This window comes from Macaca mulatta, chromosome 15 (assembly GCF_049350105.2).
Source record: "Macaca mulatta isolate MMU2019108-1 chromosome 15, T2T-MMU8v2.0, whole genome shotgun sequence".
NCBI lineage: Eukaryota > Metazoa > Chordata > Mammalia > Primates > Cercopithecidae > Macaca > Macaca mulatta.
The window spans coordinates 41,666,417-41,680,596 of record NC_133420.1 but is presented as its reverse complement, the minus strand read 5'-3'; the positions used below and the strand labels follow the sequence as shown (position 1 = coordinate 41,680,596).

The 14,180-nt window shown below is 38.5% G+C and overlaps 1 protein-coding gene across 7 annotated transcripts in view; it reads right to left on the bottom strand.

Moving 5' to 3' along the window:
* Window positions 1-14,180, bottom strand: part of ASTN2 (astrotactin 2) — a 985,877-nt gene that overhangs the window by 178,164 nt on the left and 793,533 nt on the right. For all 7 annotated transcript variants that reach the window (XM_015116965.3, XM_015116967.3, XM_015116966.3 and 4 more), the window contains 2 exons: window positions 10,021-10,154; window positions 8,026-8,174 (listed from right to left, as the gene is read on the bottom strand). In XM_015116965.3, the coding sequence (XP_014972451.3) occupies window positions 8,026-8,174; window positions 10,021-10,154 (283 nt within the window). The remainder of the gene's footprint in view (window positions 1-8,025; window positions 8,175-10,020; window positions 10,155-14,180) is intronic.

Below are 14,180 nucleotides of genomic sequence, written 5' to 3'. Positions count from 1 at the left end.
CAGGGAAACCAAAGTGATTACAGTTCATAAGACAAGAGTAATGGAGAGGAGAGAGCTGCATAGAGGAAAACTTGAAGCGATCTGTGGAGGAGTTCCTGTCAATATTCATCAGAGTACTGATTGATGCATGTATCTGAGAAATCTCCCAAAACAAGGGAATTAGTGAGAACAATGCCTGAGGCTCATACAAGGGCCAGTAATAGTGCCTGTCTCTGCCAGCCATACTGTAAAACCTCAAAATTTATGGGCAACTTTGTAGAGCACACAGAACAGTTCTCCCTTAGTAGTAGACAATAATTAGCCCTAGACTAAACACTGCTTCAGTTCCATCTAACAAATCTTAAAGATCTAAAGGAATCTTTAGATTTAGCAAGATCTAAAGGAATCAAATTGTTTCTCTATACAAAAGAGTTCAAAAATGTTTTTAGGAATACAAAATATCCAGCATCAAACAAGGCAAGAATCGCAATATCTGGCATCCAATACAAAATTACCTGGCATGCAAAGAGGCAGGAAAATGTATCCCATAATGAGGAGGAAAAAAAAAAAAAATCAATCACTTTAAACTGACCCAGAACTGATCCAGTTGTCAGGATTAGCGAACAAGAACATTAAAAGTTATTGTAACTATATCCCATTTGTAAAAAAATTTAAGAAATAGAATATATTAACGAGGCTCAAATTGGACTTCCAAAGGTGAAAATTACAATGTCCAAGATGAAAAATAATGCTGGATGGGATGAACAATAAATTACACTTCACAGAAAGCACCGAAGATATGTACTAGAAACTATCTAAAATGGAATACAGAGATAACAAATAAGTTTTGAAAATGAAAAAAGCATCACCGAGATGAGTAACAACTTCAAGTGATTGAATATACATGTTGTTGGAGGAAAAGAAAAATGGAGGGAGATTTTTTAAATTGACAAAATAATGGCCAAAAATTTTCCAAATTTAATGAAACCATAAACCCACCGATCCAAGAAGCCCAACAAACTCTAACACAAGAAATAAATGACTAATAAAGAGAAAAGCTTAGAATCGGTCAGAAAAAAGGATCTCTCTCTCTCTCTCTCTATATATATATATATATATATGAATTATATATATGGGTGTATATATATATGAATTATATATATGGGTGTGCGTGTGTATATATGTGTGTGTGTATATATATATATGTATGAACAAAGATAGGAATGATGGCAGATTTATAATTTGAAACAATGCAAACAAGACCGAAGTGTAACATCTTTAATTACTAGGATAAAAATCTGTCAACTTAAAATTTCATGTCCAGCAATAATATCTTACAAAAACAAAATCAGAAAGCATGCATCACTAACTGACAAAATATAAGAAATAGTAAAAGACATCCTTTAGGCTGAAAGAAAATGACACTAGATGAAAACATGAATGATCCTCAAAGAAGTGAAGAGTACCAAAGTTAGTATCTACAAGGGTAAATATATAAAATCACTTATGTTATTACTTAAATACCAAAAAAATAAGAAAAAAATAATAAAGATAAATTGTGTAATTTTTAACATATATGTGAATAACACATATGACAAAAACTGCATAAGGCTTGGAAGAGAGGAAGAACAGGATACTATTATAAGATTCCTTCCTGTGCTATACTTGAAATAGTATTATATCACTTGAAGGTAACTATGATATGCTAGGTATTCATGCTGTAAACCCTAAAGCAAACACTAAAATTTTTTTTAAAAGAGTTATTTTGAGAAATGTCTGTTCATATCCTTTGCCCACTTTTTGAAGACATTCATACAGCCAACAGACACATGAAAAAATGCTCATCATCACTGGCCATCAGAGAAATGCAAATCAAAACCACAATGAGATACCATCTCACACCAGTTAGAATGGCAATCATTCAAAAGTCAGGAAACAACAGGTGCTGGAGAGGATGTGGAGAAATAGGAACACTTTTACACTGTTGGTGGGATTGTAAACTAGTTCAACCATTATGGAAAACAGTATGGCGATTCCTCAAGGATCTAGAACTAGATGTACCACATGACCCAGCCATCCCATTACTGGGGATATACCCAAAGGATTATAAATCATGCTGCTATAAAGACACATGCACACGTATGTTTATTGCGGCACTATTCACAATAGCAAAGACTTGGAATCAACCCAAATGTCCATCAGTGACAGATTGGATTAAGAAAATGTGGCACATATACACCACGGAATACTATGCAGCCATAAAAAAGGATGAGTTTGTGTCCTTTGTAGGGACATGGATGCAGCTGGAAACCATCATTCTTAGCAAACTATCACAAGAACAGAAAACCAAACACCATATGTTCTCACTCATAGGTGGGAACTGAACAATGAGATCACTTGGACTCGGGAAGGGGAACATCACACACCGGGGCCTATCATGGGGAGGGGGGAGGGGGGAGGGATTGCACTGGGAGTTATACCTGATGTAAATGACGAGTTGATGGGTGCTGACGAGTTGATGGGTGCAGCATACCAACATGGCACAAGTATACATATGTAACAAACCTGCATGTTATGCACATGTACCCTAAAACTTAAAGTATAATAATAATAATAATAAATAAACTTGTGAGGAGCAAAATACTCCAAGTCATGCTTTTGAAGCCATTGTATATGTATGTATACATACACATATATATACACACAAACACACATACACATGCACACACATATATATACACACACACACACAAATATATGAATATAAATGATTATCTGGTCAAAATTGCTACACGATTAATCATTTCAACATCATCCAAATCTTATTCTCATGATTTGTCATAAAAGGGTACCTATTGCAATAAGAGCCATTAGATCCCAAGGAGAGGACTAGGCCATGCTACACTGTCAATAGCTCAAAAAGAAAGACTAGATTGTTAACTCCATGAGGCTTGAGAGCAAACTTTTTGTTTGCTTGTTTTGCTTGTACCAATTTGGGAGGGGAAAACTGAAAATAAAGCTCACCTAATTAAATACTAAAAATAAAATAAAATAAAATAAAAGAGTGATTGCTGGCCGGGTGCGGTGGCTCACGCCTGTAATCCCAGACTTTGGGAGGCGAAGGTGAGTGGATCACAAGGTCAGGAGATCGAGATCATCCTGGCTAACACGGTGAAACCCCATCTCTACTAAAAAATAAAAAAAATAGCCGGGCGCGGTGGCAGGCGACTGTAGTCCCAGCGACACGGGAGGCTGAGGCAGGAGAACGGTGTGAACCCGGGAGGCGGAGCCTGCAGTGAGCTGAGATGGTGCCACTGCACTCCAGCCTGGGCCACAGAGCCAGATTCTGCCTCAAAAAAAAAAAAAAAAAGAGTTATTGCTAATAAAGTCAACAAAGGAGATATAATGGAATCATAAAAGCTATCCAAAAGAAGATAGAAAAAGAAGAGAAATAAAAGATGGGATAATATTAAAAAAAAAAAAGAAAAATGATAAACTTAAACATACAAATATCACATTATTAAGCAGGTCATGGGCTCTAAAATAAGTAAACAAACAAACAAATATCACATTAAATAGAAATGGTCTAAACATCCCAACTTTATGGTCTAAACACCCCAAAGTTAATAATGCCAGCTTGGATTAAAAAATAAGACCCAACTATACACTGTCTTCCAGAAACACACTATTAATATAAAGCAATGATAGTATAAAAGTAAAATAACGGCTGGGGACAGTGGCTCACACCTGTAATCCCAGCACTTTGTGAGGCTGAGACGGGCAGATCACCAGAGGTCCGGAGTTTGAGATCAGCTGGCCAACATGGCGAAACCCCATCTCTACTAACAATACAAAAATTAGCTGGGTGTGGTGGCAGGCACCTGTAATCTCAGTTACTCTGGAGGCTGAGGCAGGACAATTGCTTGAACTCAGAAGGCGGAGGTTGTGTTCGCTGAGATTGTGCCATTGCACTCCAGCCTGGGTGACAAAAGAGAAATTCTGTCTCAATAAATAAATAAATAAATAATAAAGTAATAGGAAATGATAGACTTTAATACCAATCAAAAGAAAGCTGGAGTACTTAGACAAAGTAGATTTCAGAACAAATAATGTAACAGAAATATGCAAGACCATTTCACAATGTAAAGGGATCCATTCATCAAGAGAATATGAAAATTCTAAATGTTTATGAACATAAATAACAATACCTTCAAAATATATAAAGTAAAAACTGATAAGGCTGCAGAAGAAATAAGTCCATAATTATAATCAGAGGTTTCTATAGCCCTCCCTCAATTATTGACACAAGTAGAAGAGAGAAAATCAGAAAGGCTCTAGAAGACTTGAATAACATAATTAACCAATTTTATCTAACAGGCATTTATAGAACACTCTACCCATAAATAAGTGGATGCGCATTATTTTAAAGTGGACACTGAATACATCAATAGACCATCTAGACCAAAAACTAGTCTCAATAAATTTAAAATGTTTAAAGTCATGAAAACATATTTTCTGACTATAGCCGAATCAAATTAAAAAGCAGTAACAAAAATTTCTGAAAACCTCCAAATATTTGAAAACTAAGTGGCATGCCTCTAAGTAACTCTTGAGTCAAAGAAGAAAACAAAAGTGAAATTGGAAATGCTTTGAACTGAATGAAAATGAAAACGCAACATAACACAACCTTTGAGATACTACTAAAGCAGTAGTTAGAGGGAATGCCTACATTACAAGAAAGACCTCAAATCAAGAGCCCCAGCTACCATTTTAAAAATTAAAACACGGAGAAAACCAAACTCAAAGTAAGCTAAACAAATAAAATAATAAAGATTAGAGGATAAATCAATGAAATAGGAAATAGCAAAAACAGATAAAACCAAAAGTTGATTCTTTGGAAATATAAATAAATGTCATAACTATCTAGCCAAACTGATCTAGAAAAAAAAGAGAGGAGACACACATCACCAATATCAAGATGAGACTAATATCGCTATAATCTCAACAGATTTCAAAAGATTAACAGAATGCCATAAAAAACTTTTACCAATAAATTTGATACTTTACATGGAATGAACAAGTTCCTTAAAACACACAAGCTGCCAAACATCACTCAAGAAGAAATAGATGATCTAAATAAATCTATATCTATCAAATACCTAAATTAGTAGTTAAAAACTTTCTTGCAAGAAAAGGTCTAAGCCCAGATGCCTTCACTGGTGAATTCTACAAAATGATTAAGAAAAAAATACTATCAATTTTAACCAAGCTGATTATCTGAGACGACAGATACATTTCAGAAAACTGAAAAGAAGAAAATATTTTATAATTCATTTTGTGAGACCAGAATGATCCTAATTAAAAACAACAACAACAACAACAACAACAACAACAACAACAAAACCCAAACCAAAAAAAAACCAGATAAAAGAACCTACATTCCTGGGATAAATCTCACATGGTAGGTTGTTTTATAATATGAAAATCTATCAATGTGACTTACCATATTAACAAATTTAGAGAGATAAACTATACCATCATTTTAATAGACACAGAAAATTCAACATCCATTTCTAATGGAAACAAAGTCTTTGCAGTAGACTAGAAATAGAAGATACCTTCTTTGATGTAATCAAACATTACATTAAAAAACAACAACATACAACTAACGTCATACTTAACCGTGAAAGACTAAATGCCTAAAATTAGAAAAACAGTCAAAGATGTCTGCTCTTACCACTTCTGTTCAATGTAGTACTAAGATTCCTAGCTAGAACAATTAGACAAGTAATAAATAAATAAATGTCATCACAATTGGAAAGAAAGAAATATAATTGTCTCTGTATGCAGATGACATGATCATACATACAGAAAACTTTAGGAAGAACTGAGCTTTCTAACACTGGAGGCATGTAATCAGTGCATGCTGAAGTGTTAAAGAGAAAGCAAGACTAGATGATCTCCTAAGATCCTTCCAACACTGGAATTTTTCTGCTGATATGGAAGAGGTACTTCAAGGCAAAGAATGGAGTATGCCAAATAAACGGTAGAGAGAATGAGTGAGTGCACTACGTTGGAAGGGACTTTCTGCTGAAAGGATCAAGTGCCCTTGTGGAAGAAGCAACACTTGAGTTTTGATGTAGACTCTGCATGGTCTATAAGAACAAGCACTGTGCTGGGCATAAGACAGACCTGGTTACAAAGCCTGACTCTGCCATACGTGTTTATGGGACTTTAGGAAAGTCACATATGTCTTTGGGATTTACTTACTTTATCTGTAGAACAAAGTTCATGATCATTCTTAAGTTACATTGTTTTTTGTTTGTTTGTTTTTAATTGTGAGAAGAACAGCACGCTATGGAGATGTGATCGAGATGTGAAGCATTATTGTTCAAGTGTAAACCCACTGTTGGAGGACTTTCATTTCCCTTGGTTATCTGTGGTTTACAAAACTCTGCTATTAAAAAACAGCACTCCAGAAGGACAAAGACACACACGCGCACACACACACACGCACACACACACACAAAATACACACCCACCCATTCACAGACAGTGGTAAATCTCACCCACATAAAAATAATGCATATGCAGATAATACAAACACACAGACACTTCAGTTTGCCTATGCATACTCAGATACACAGTCTTGCACAAACACATATGCATGCACTCCATACAGAGTCAAAAGTCAGAATTAACCAAGTTTGAAAGATGAGACAAAATCAGCGGCCCAATTACTGTTCCATGACCCGCCCCTCTGTGAAAGTGATGTCCACTCCAGTCTGTTCTGTCTCTTTCAGTCAATAATGTGGAAAAAGCCACATCAATCCCAGGCGACCTATTAGCAGCCAACTTGACTTCTCATGTTGTCCATAATCTGGGCCTTTCTTTTTCTGACTTCTCTCTCATTCACAGCCTCATTTTATCACTTTCTTCCGAATTTCAGAGGAGTCAAAGCAAAAATAGCCCAGAGAGGAATGGGAGAGGTGTAGAAGACAGACAGGTAGAAAACAGGAAGACAGAAACAGAAAAGGGAACAATAAAGATCCTTTCATTCATTTATTATTCATTCAGTCAACTCATATTTGAATGCCAGACTTTGTGATAGTGTTGGAAATTCAACTATGACTAACACAGAAAAGCCATCTTACCTCTTGGAGTTTATAATTTAATTGGGCAAATAATTATACTCCTTTAATTCTTTAAATAGCCAAGTCTTGGTTCAGGATTAAAATTATAAATTTGAGGAGGTATCACAAGCTGAATAACCTTGGATCAGTCTCAATGTTCTAATCTGTGAAATGGGTACAATAATCACTAACCCTCCTAAAACTGCGAGGATTAAGATGCTGAACAAAGCATTTAGCTGAGTGCCTGGCACAAAAAATAGATGTCTAATTGATGTTTTCTGGCTGGAAAATAATAATTGCTGAATGGAAGTCTCAACAGAGAACAGAAAATGTAAGCCCCAGTACAGATCACAAGTGAACACTTCGTTTCTTGGCAGTGTCAAAGATTTAGAACTCAGAAATAATGTTCTGAGTGATAATCAAAGGTATCCCTCTTAAAAGCCAACATTCTCAAATGCTCCTGCATGCTGGAATCACTTCCAATTATCTCTTTCCCAGCACTAGTTAATGAAGACTCCAAGTGTATCTCACTAGAAACCCAATTGTGTGAATTTCCTTACCTCAGTTCCAGAGATAATATATTTACAGATCAAGCCCTTCAAGCAAGAGTCTTGCAGGCATTCCCAGAGAGAAAAAGGTCAAATTGTCTTCAGAATCAACTAGTTCTTTGACATAATATTTTGAAGGTCCAACTCAGAGAATCAGAAATTCTTTCCAACTGCAACTTGCTATCTTTCTTCGCTCAAATTCATACAAAACAGCACACAGGGATAGACAGCGAAAAATCACTAAACGATGAAATCTTCCAATGCCTTCCCAAGAGAGATGAGACCAAGTCTCCAAAGAAAGTAGAAAATCCCAGTTTCCCTCTTCTGTCATACTATCCCAAGAAAATGGGAACTCATGTACCTACCTGTGTACAGGTCAGTGTCTGTATATTCATCCACTTTCTTATGCTGCAGAATATAGTCGGAAACCTTGGTCCCAATAGCTGGCTGAACATCTACCCACTCCAAGGAGACCACAGTACTGGAGGGCTCCACTGTCGGGGACAGCCGCAGCCTACAGGGAATAAACAGGAAGATTCTTGTTTGGCAGCCAACACCAGCTGGGACCCAAAAGAGTCAGCATGTGTCAAAGTGAAGCACAGGTTTCAGTCTGAATTTAAATCTTGATTCCACTCACGATCACCAACTTGCATGACCTTAGGCAAGTTATTTCCCCTCTCATGGCCTCTGTTTCTCATCCATAAAATGGGAAGACAAGGAGCCACCTTTCAAGAGCAATGTAGAATTTCATAAATTAATCCATGCACACGATATGTGCTCAATGTCAGTTTATCAGTTGTCCATATATTTATACTGTATTCTCAATGATGCTTCACTTTCAATTAAATTGGCAGTGCCTTCAAACAAAGGAACTTTCCACTTTTCTGCCATTCTCTTTAATACCCACAATGTATTAGCTAACTTTTTAATATCCTTAAGTAAATACACTATTGAAAGGAGTAAAACTCCTGGAGTAAATCTTTTTGCAAAGCAAGAAAAAAAAATAGAATGATGAAAGGTTAGAACTAGAATGGTCCTTAGAGACGATGAAGTTTAATTCCCTCATTTCACAAAATGGGGAAAGGCTCAAAAAAAGGAAACAGTTTGCACAAGGTCACACAACAAGCTGAGGACAGGACCATGATGGTGACTTTGCTTATCCTTATCCCAGATTCCTTTTTTCAACAATACCACACTGTCTCTTCAAAGACCATCTCATAACGTGATTCTTCTCACCCACAGAGGTCGATTATGGGACTTTATTTTCCAGTATTGGTTCCTGCCCCTCTCTTATGCTTCTCATACCACTTCTCCCTCTTCATCACATGCCTGCAACCACAATGACCTTCCTTTACTTCCTCAGATGGTGAATTTCCAGTGTCTGGCCCTTCACATATGGTGTTCCTTCTGCCTGAGACATGAGTCTCATCACTTGTTGCCTGGCTGGTGTCTACCCTAATTTAGGTCTCTTCAGAGAGCTTTCCCGGACTATTCCCTCTCTCTTCCAACTAAAACATCTCCCCATTATTCCCCCTAATAGCATGTCTTTGTTTATTTTTCATATTTTTCTTATTAAAATGATTTTGCTGTTGAGACAGGGTCTCACTCTGTCACTCGGGCTGGAGTGCAGTAGTGAAAACTTGGATCACTGCAGCCTTGAATTCCTGGCCTCAAGTGACCCTCCCACCTCAGCCTCCATAGTCACTGGGACTACAGGCATGTGCCACCACACGGGCTATTTTTTTTTTTTTTTTTTTTTTTTTTTTTTGTAGAGACGAGGTCTCACTATGTTGCCCAAGCTGGTCTCAACTCCTGGCCTCAAGAGATCCTCCCACCTCAGCTTCCTAAAGTGCTGGGATTACAGGCATGAGCCATGGTGCTGAGCCCTTATTTAAACTTTTAAATTGTATTTTCCTGTTTTTGTTTTGGCATCTATCTCCTCCGTTAAATTGTCCGTTCCCTAAGTACATGGACTGTGCCGATCTTGTTTCGCAGAAGAGGTTCTCCAGTTTTGTTTTGTTGTTTTTTAACCTCAGTAGCCCCATTATCTAACACAAGACCTGACAAAGTAGTCGGCTGCCTACAAGCTTTTGCTGAATGGTTGCCTGAAGGAAGAAATGATGAACTGAGTGGCATCATTTAAAACAAGCACACACTGCAGTATCAGTGTCCGCTCCTGTGCCACAATTCTGTTCTGCCAAAGCTCCCTTCTTTCCTAAAAAAGGAGGTAGCCTCCAGGGTCTTTGGGGATCTTGTTAGGCACCTTGGGAGCAAAAGCAAGTCATGGCATGGGCCGGCAGGACAGGAGTGTGAGTCCATGAAAAGGGACGGCCAAAGGAAAAGGGGCCATACATACGTACACCGGCTGCGGAAGGGGGCTGCAGTTGGGGAGCCCACTGGCATCAAAGGCGCTGAGGTCACACCTGCACCAGTCATCGATCACATCTCCTTTCCCTGAGCACCAGTAAGAACTCATCAGTGCACTCTTGAAGGCCTGGAAAAAAAGGAGGACAGAGTAGACAATGAAGACAATAGGGGAGAGATCAAGAGAAAACGTGCTGATGGCCATGATGTGAGCCATCGAGGGCTTTAGAGCAGCCCCTTTAAGCACAAGACCCCACCTATTCCCTAAATCCCTTGCACTCTACTATCAGGTTCTCCCATCCTGGGCCATCCCCTCCCCAGGAGCCAGAAGGATCATTGAGAAACAATAAAAACTATATCCATTGATAGTGTCCCCTGGGCTCGGCACTCCACCTGTGTTAACTTACTTAATCTTCACAACAACCTCATACAATAGATACTATTATTATAATTTCCCATTTTACAAATTGGAAAACTGAAGCACACAGAAAGTAAATAACTTGACTGAGGTTTACGATAGTAAGTGACAGAGCTAGGATCCAATCCAAGGTAATCTGCCTCCAAAGCCTGCCCTCTTATTAAACACCTTGCTGCACTGCCTTTTATAGAAGTCTGACCATCTCATTGCCCTGCTTAAAAACCTTCAAAGGTTTCCCACAGTCTTCAGGATAAAAATCTAAATGCCTTGTTCTCACCCCTGGCCACCTTTTCATCTCTCACCACTCTCCTGACCTTCTTTGCACAGTATCATCCGTTCTCGTGCACCCACATCATTTCCACCAACAGTGAATTCCTGTTTATGTAAAATGTGCTCTAAATCAGGAGCCAGAAAACAGTTTCTGTAAAGGGCCAGAGAGTAAGCATTTCTGGCTTCGGGACAAGGTAGACTCTTCCACAATTACTTAACACTGCCTTTGTAGCATGAAAGTGGCATAGATGATACTTTACATGAATTGGCATGGTTGTATTCCTATAAAACTTTATTTACAAAGACAAGTAGTAGGCTAGATTAGGTCTGAGGGCCACAGTTTGCTGACCTTTGCTCTAAATGATAATCAATGTTCTATTTAATTTGAACGTGCTTCATAGTCTTTTTAAAACACATACACATACACGCGCGCGCACACACACACACACACACACACACTCCATTCTATGCCTGGAATATTCCCCTCTCTGCACTCCAGTTTACTCTTTTGGTCTCAAATAGGAAACATTCTTTTCTCTGGGAAGCCCACCATAACTTTCTTAAGTCTAGAACCATGCTTCTCTTCTGGATACCGTAACACACTAGACCATACCTACCAACACATTTCCTTGCCTGTCTCACCAATAAACACTGGTCCCACCAAGGGCAAGGGCCAGGCCTTAGTCACATGAATATTCTTGTGGGACCTAGCACAGTTGTTCAGTCAACAGTTAGTAAATACATGAATGCACATTGAAAAATAGATCGTTAATATTTGGCAGTAAAGAACTTGGAAGGCACTTTTTCAGTTTAGCACAGGACAGGACTCAAGTTTTACCTTCTACTTTGTTCCCCTCCCTTGGGCTCTGATGTGGAAGATAACTTCAGCGTGTGCTTGATGCTAACACTGACATTTCAACGCATTGCAGATTCTGAATGAATGACAGCTGTCTTTAAAACGTAAGACTTTCAGAGAATGTTGATCTCTTATTCCTTTGTGCTTTGCCTGCTCTGTATGATGGCCTTATTTTTCATTTCTTTCATATTTTTTACTTTTGATATGCTTTTAAATAAAAGTTGCACACCACTAAGGGCACTTGATTACCAAGATATCACTTTTTTCATTCTGCATTGTCTAAAAGACTCAAGTAGAACATGTTTGTATAAAGTGGGTCTGGGGTCTCCCTTCTGAGTGATCCAGAACACAGATCTAGAAGTAGACGGTGTCTATCAAGAGTGTTCCTGTGTAAGCTTCCATCTCATTTCTCCTGGAAGTTGACAAAAACTCTCCAATTATTCCTGCCACACATTCTTATCCATGTCATTTCCTAGGGATGAATGAATGAATGATCAAATTTCACCTGAGTTAAGTGTCATGACCCAAAGAAATAAAAAACAATTATAATAAAAGCTAATGTTCATGAAACACTAAACGGCACAGTACATGGTACTTTAAGTGTATTAAAATGTAATAATCACAATAGTCCTGAGACACAGATGTTACGATTCTCATTTATATATAAGAAAACTAGGAATCAGAGCAGTCAAGCAATTTTCTCAAGATCACACAGCAAGTAAATGGTGGAAACAGAATCCCAACCCAGATTTCTGTGACTCCCAAGTGCAGGTCTTTTCTGTTCAACAATTCTGAGCCATGGGATTAATCCCAAGTAGGGTTGCCAGATTCAGTAAATTAAAACACAGCGTGCTCAGTTAAATTCAAATTCTAGGCAACATGTTTTTAGTGTAAGCATATTTCATAAACGATTTGCATATAAAGTGCCCGGGCCGGGGTGTGTCACACAGTAAGAGAACTGTTCCTACTAGGTGCCAGAACCTATGCTGAGAACAAATGTCCCTTCTCTAGCCAGCACCAGAAGGAGGCACTCACATGAGAACAGAAACCAGATGCGACTGCATGAGGTCATGCTGACTGTTAGACCTTTTCTCGCTCCCTTTGCAGGTTTCCCCTTAGTAAAATTAATGTGCTTAACTACTGATGGCTTAAAATTCTGTAACATCTCCAGCCAGCACTGAAGGCTTAATTACCATAACGGTGAAAACCAGGGCCGTGGGTGAAAGTGACACAGATGGGAAGGTTGCACTGGACCCCAGCAATGGGAAGAGAGAGAGCATACTGTGTGTGTGTGTGTGTGTGTGTGTGTATGTGTTTGGTTTTTATAATAAATAGGAACTTGAGCTTGTGGAAAACAAAACAGGAAATCTCTCTGGACTTTGTGAGTTTCACAAAGTTTCACAAAGTTTCACCATCCAGGCAGTGGATTTCTTTTTGGGAAGAAATCCTGCCTGTAAGAATCCACATCCACTGGCTCTTTCCCAAAACCCTGAGGAACAGAATGGGGACTGGTGCAATGGCCAGGCAAATACTGGTTAGAACACAAACACACCCTGATAAAAGACCAGCATCAAACGGGGAGTCCTCGTAAGGCTGCAGAAGCCAGCACTGGGTCAATGCAGGATCACTCTTTCCTCACCTCTTCCGTCCTTGCAACACTCCATCCAGAGTCCAATTAGATCCCGGGGGAGGAAAATCATAGAATGTTCCAACTTCACAGGACTCTGTAAATCATCTAACCTAATCCATTTTACAGATGCAGATACAGTGACCCAGAGATGCTAGCTGGCTGGACCAAGGTGATAGAACAACTTTACGATGAAACTACTCTATCCCTCCGTTGAGTGCTCAAAATTACCCATTGAGATGGATGCTCAATACCCACTTACAGAAAAGCATGGACGGACAGGGAGGGACTTGAACTAAAGCCCATTTGAATCCTTGTACCCTTGACCTTAGTAGGTCACATAGGAACAATAAATGCCAATATTTCATCCAAAATTTCCTGTTCGGCTGCTCTGCTTGGGTCATGTGCTTATGTGTGTGCGTGTGTTGTCTGCATGCGTATGTGTCTCTGTGTGTGTGAGAGAAAACGAAACCTTACACTGGAGGCATTGTTGACTCCTAGCTTTTGAATAAGTGGAGGGACCTAAGAAACACATTCTGTACTTAATGGCTATATTTGCATGGCCATTGGTTTTCATAACGAAGAAGGTTTGCATTTCCACAACTTGTAAATGCTTCCAACTTCTGGCTAATTAGCTAGGAAACCAAGCTGGGCAAGAGGAGAAAACAGCCACAAAAATATTAAGCAATCAAAAAAACTAGGATGTATTTCTGACTCTCTTGTTACTTTCCTTTTTGAACTTGCATAAAAGATTCCTCATTCTTAACCTCAATTTCCCTATCTACAAATGAGGGGATAGAAGATATGTTTTCTAAGGTTTAAGTTCAGTACACATTCAGTGAACTTCCTACTACATACCTTATGCCTTCCAGAAAGTAAGAAAGGGGATTAACAAGACCAAGTCACTAATTTCAAAGGATCTGCAATTTATTAGCAAAGATACACACACAAACAATTATAATTACTATAGTACAAATGTTATGAA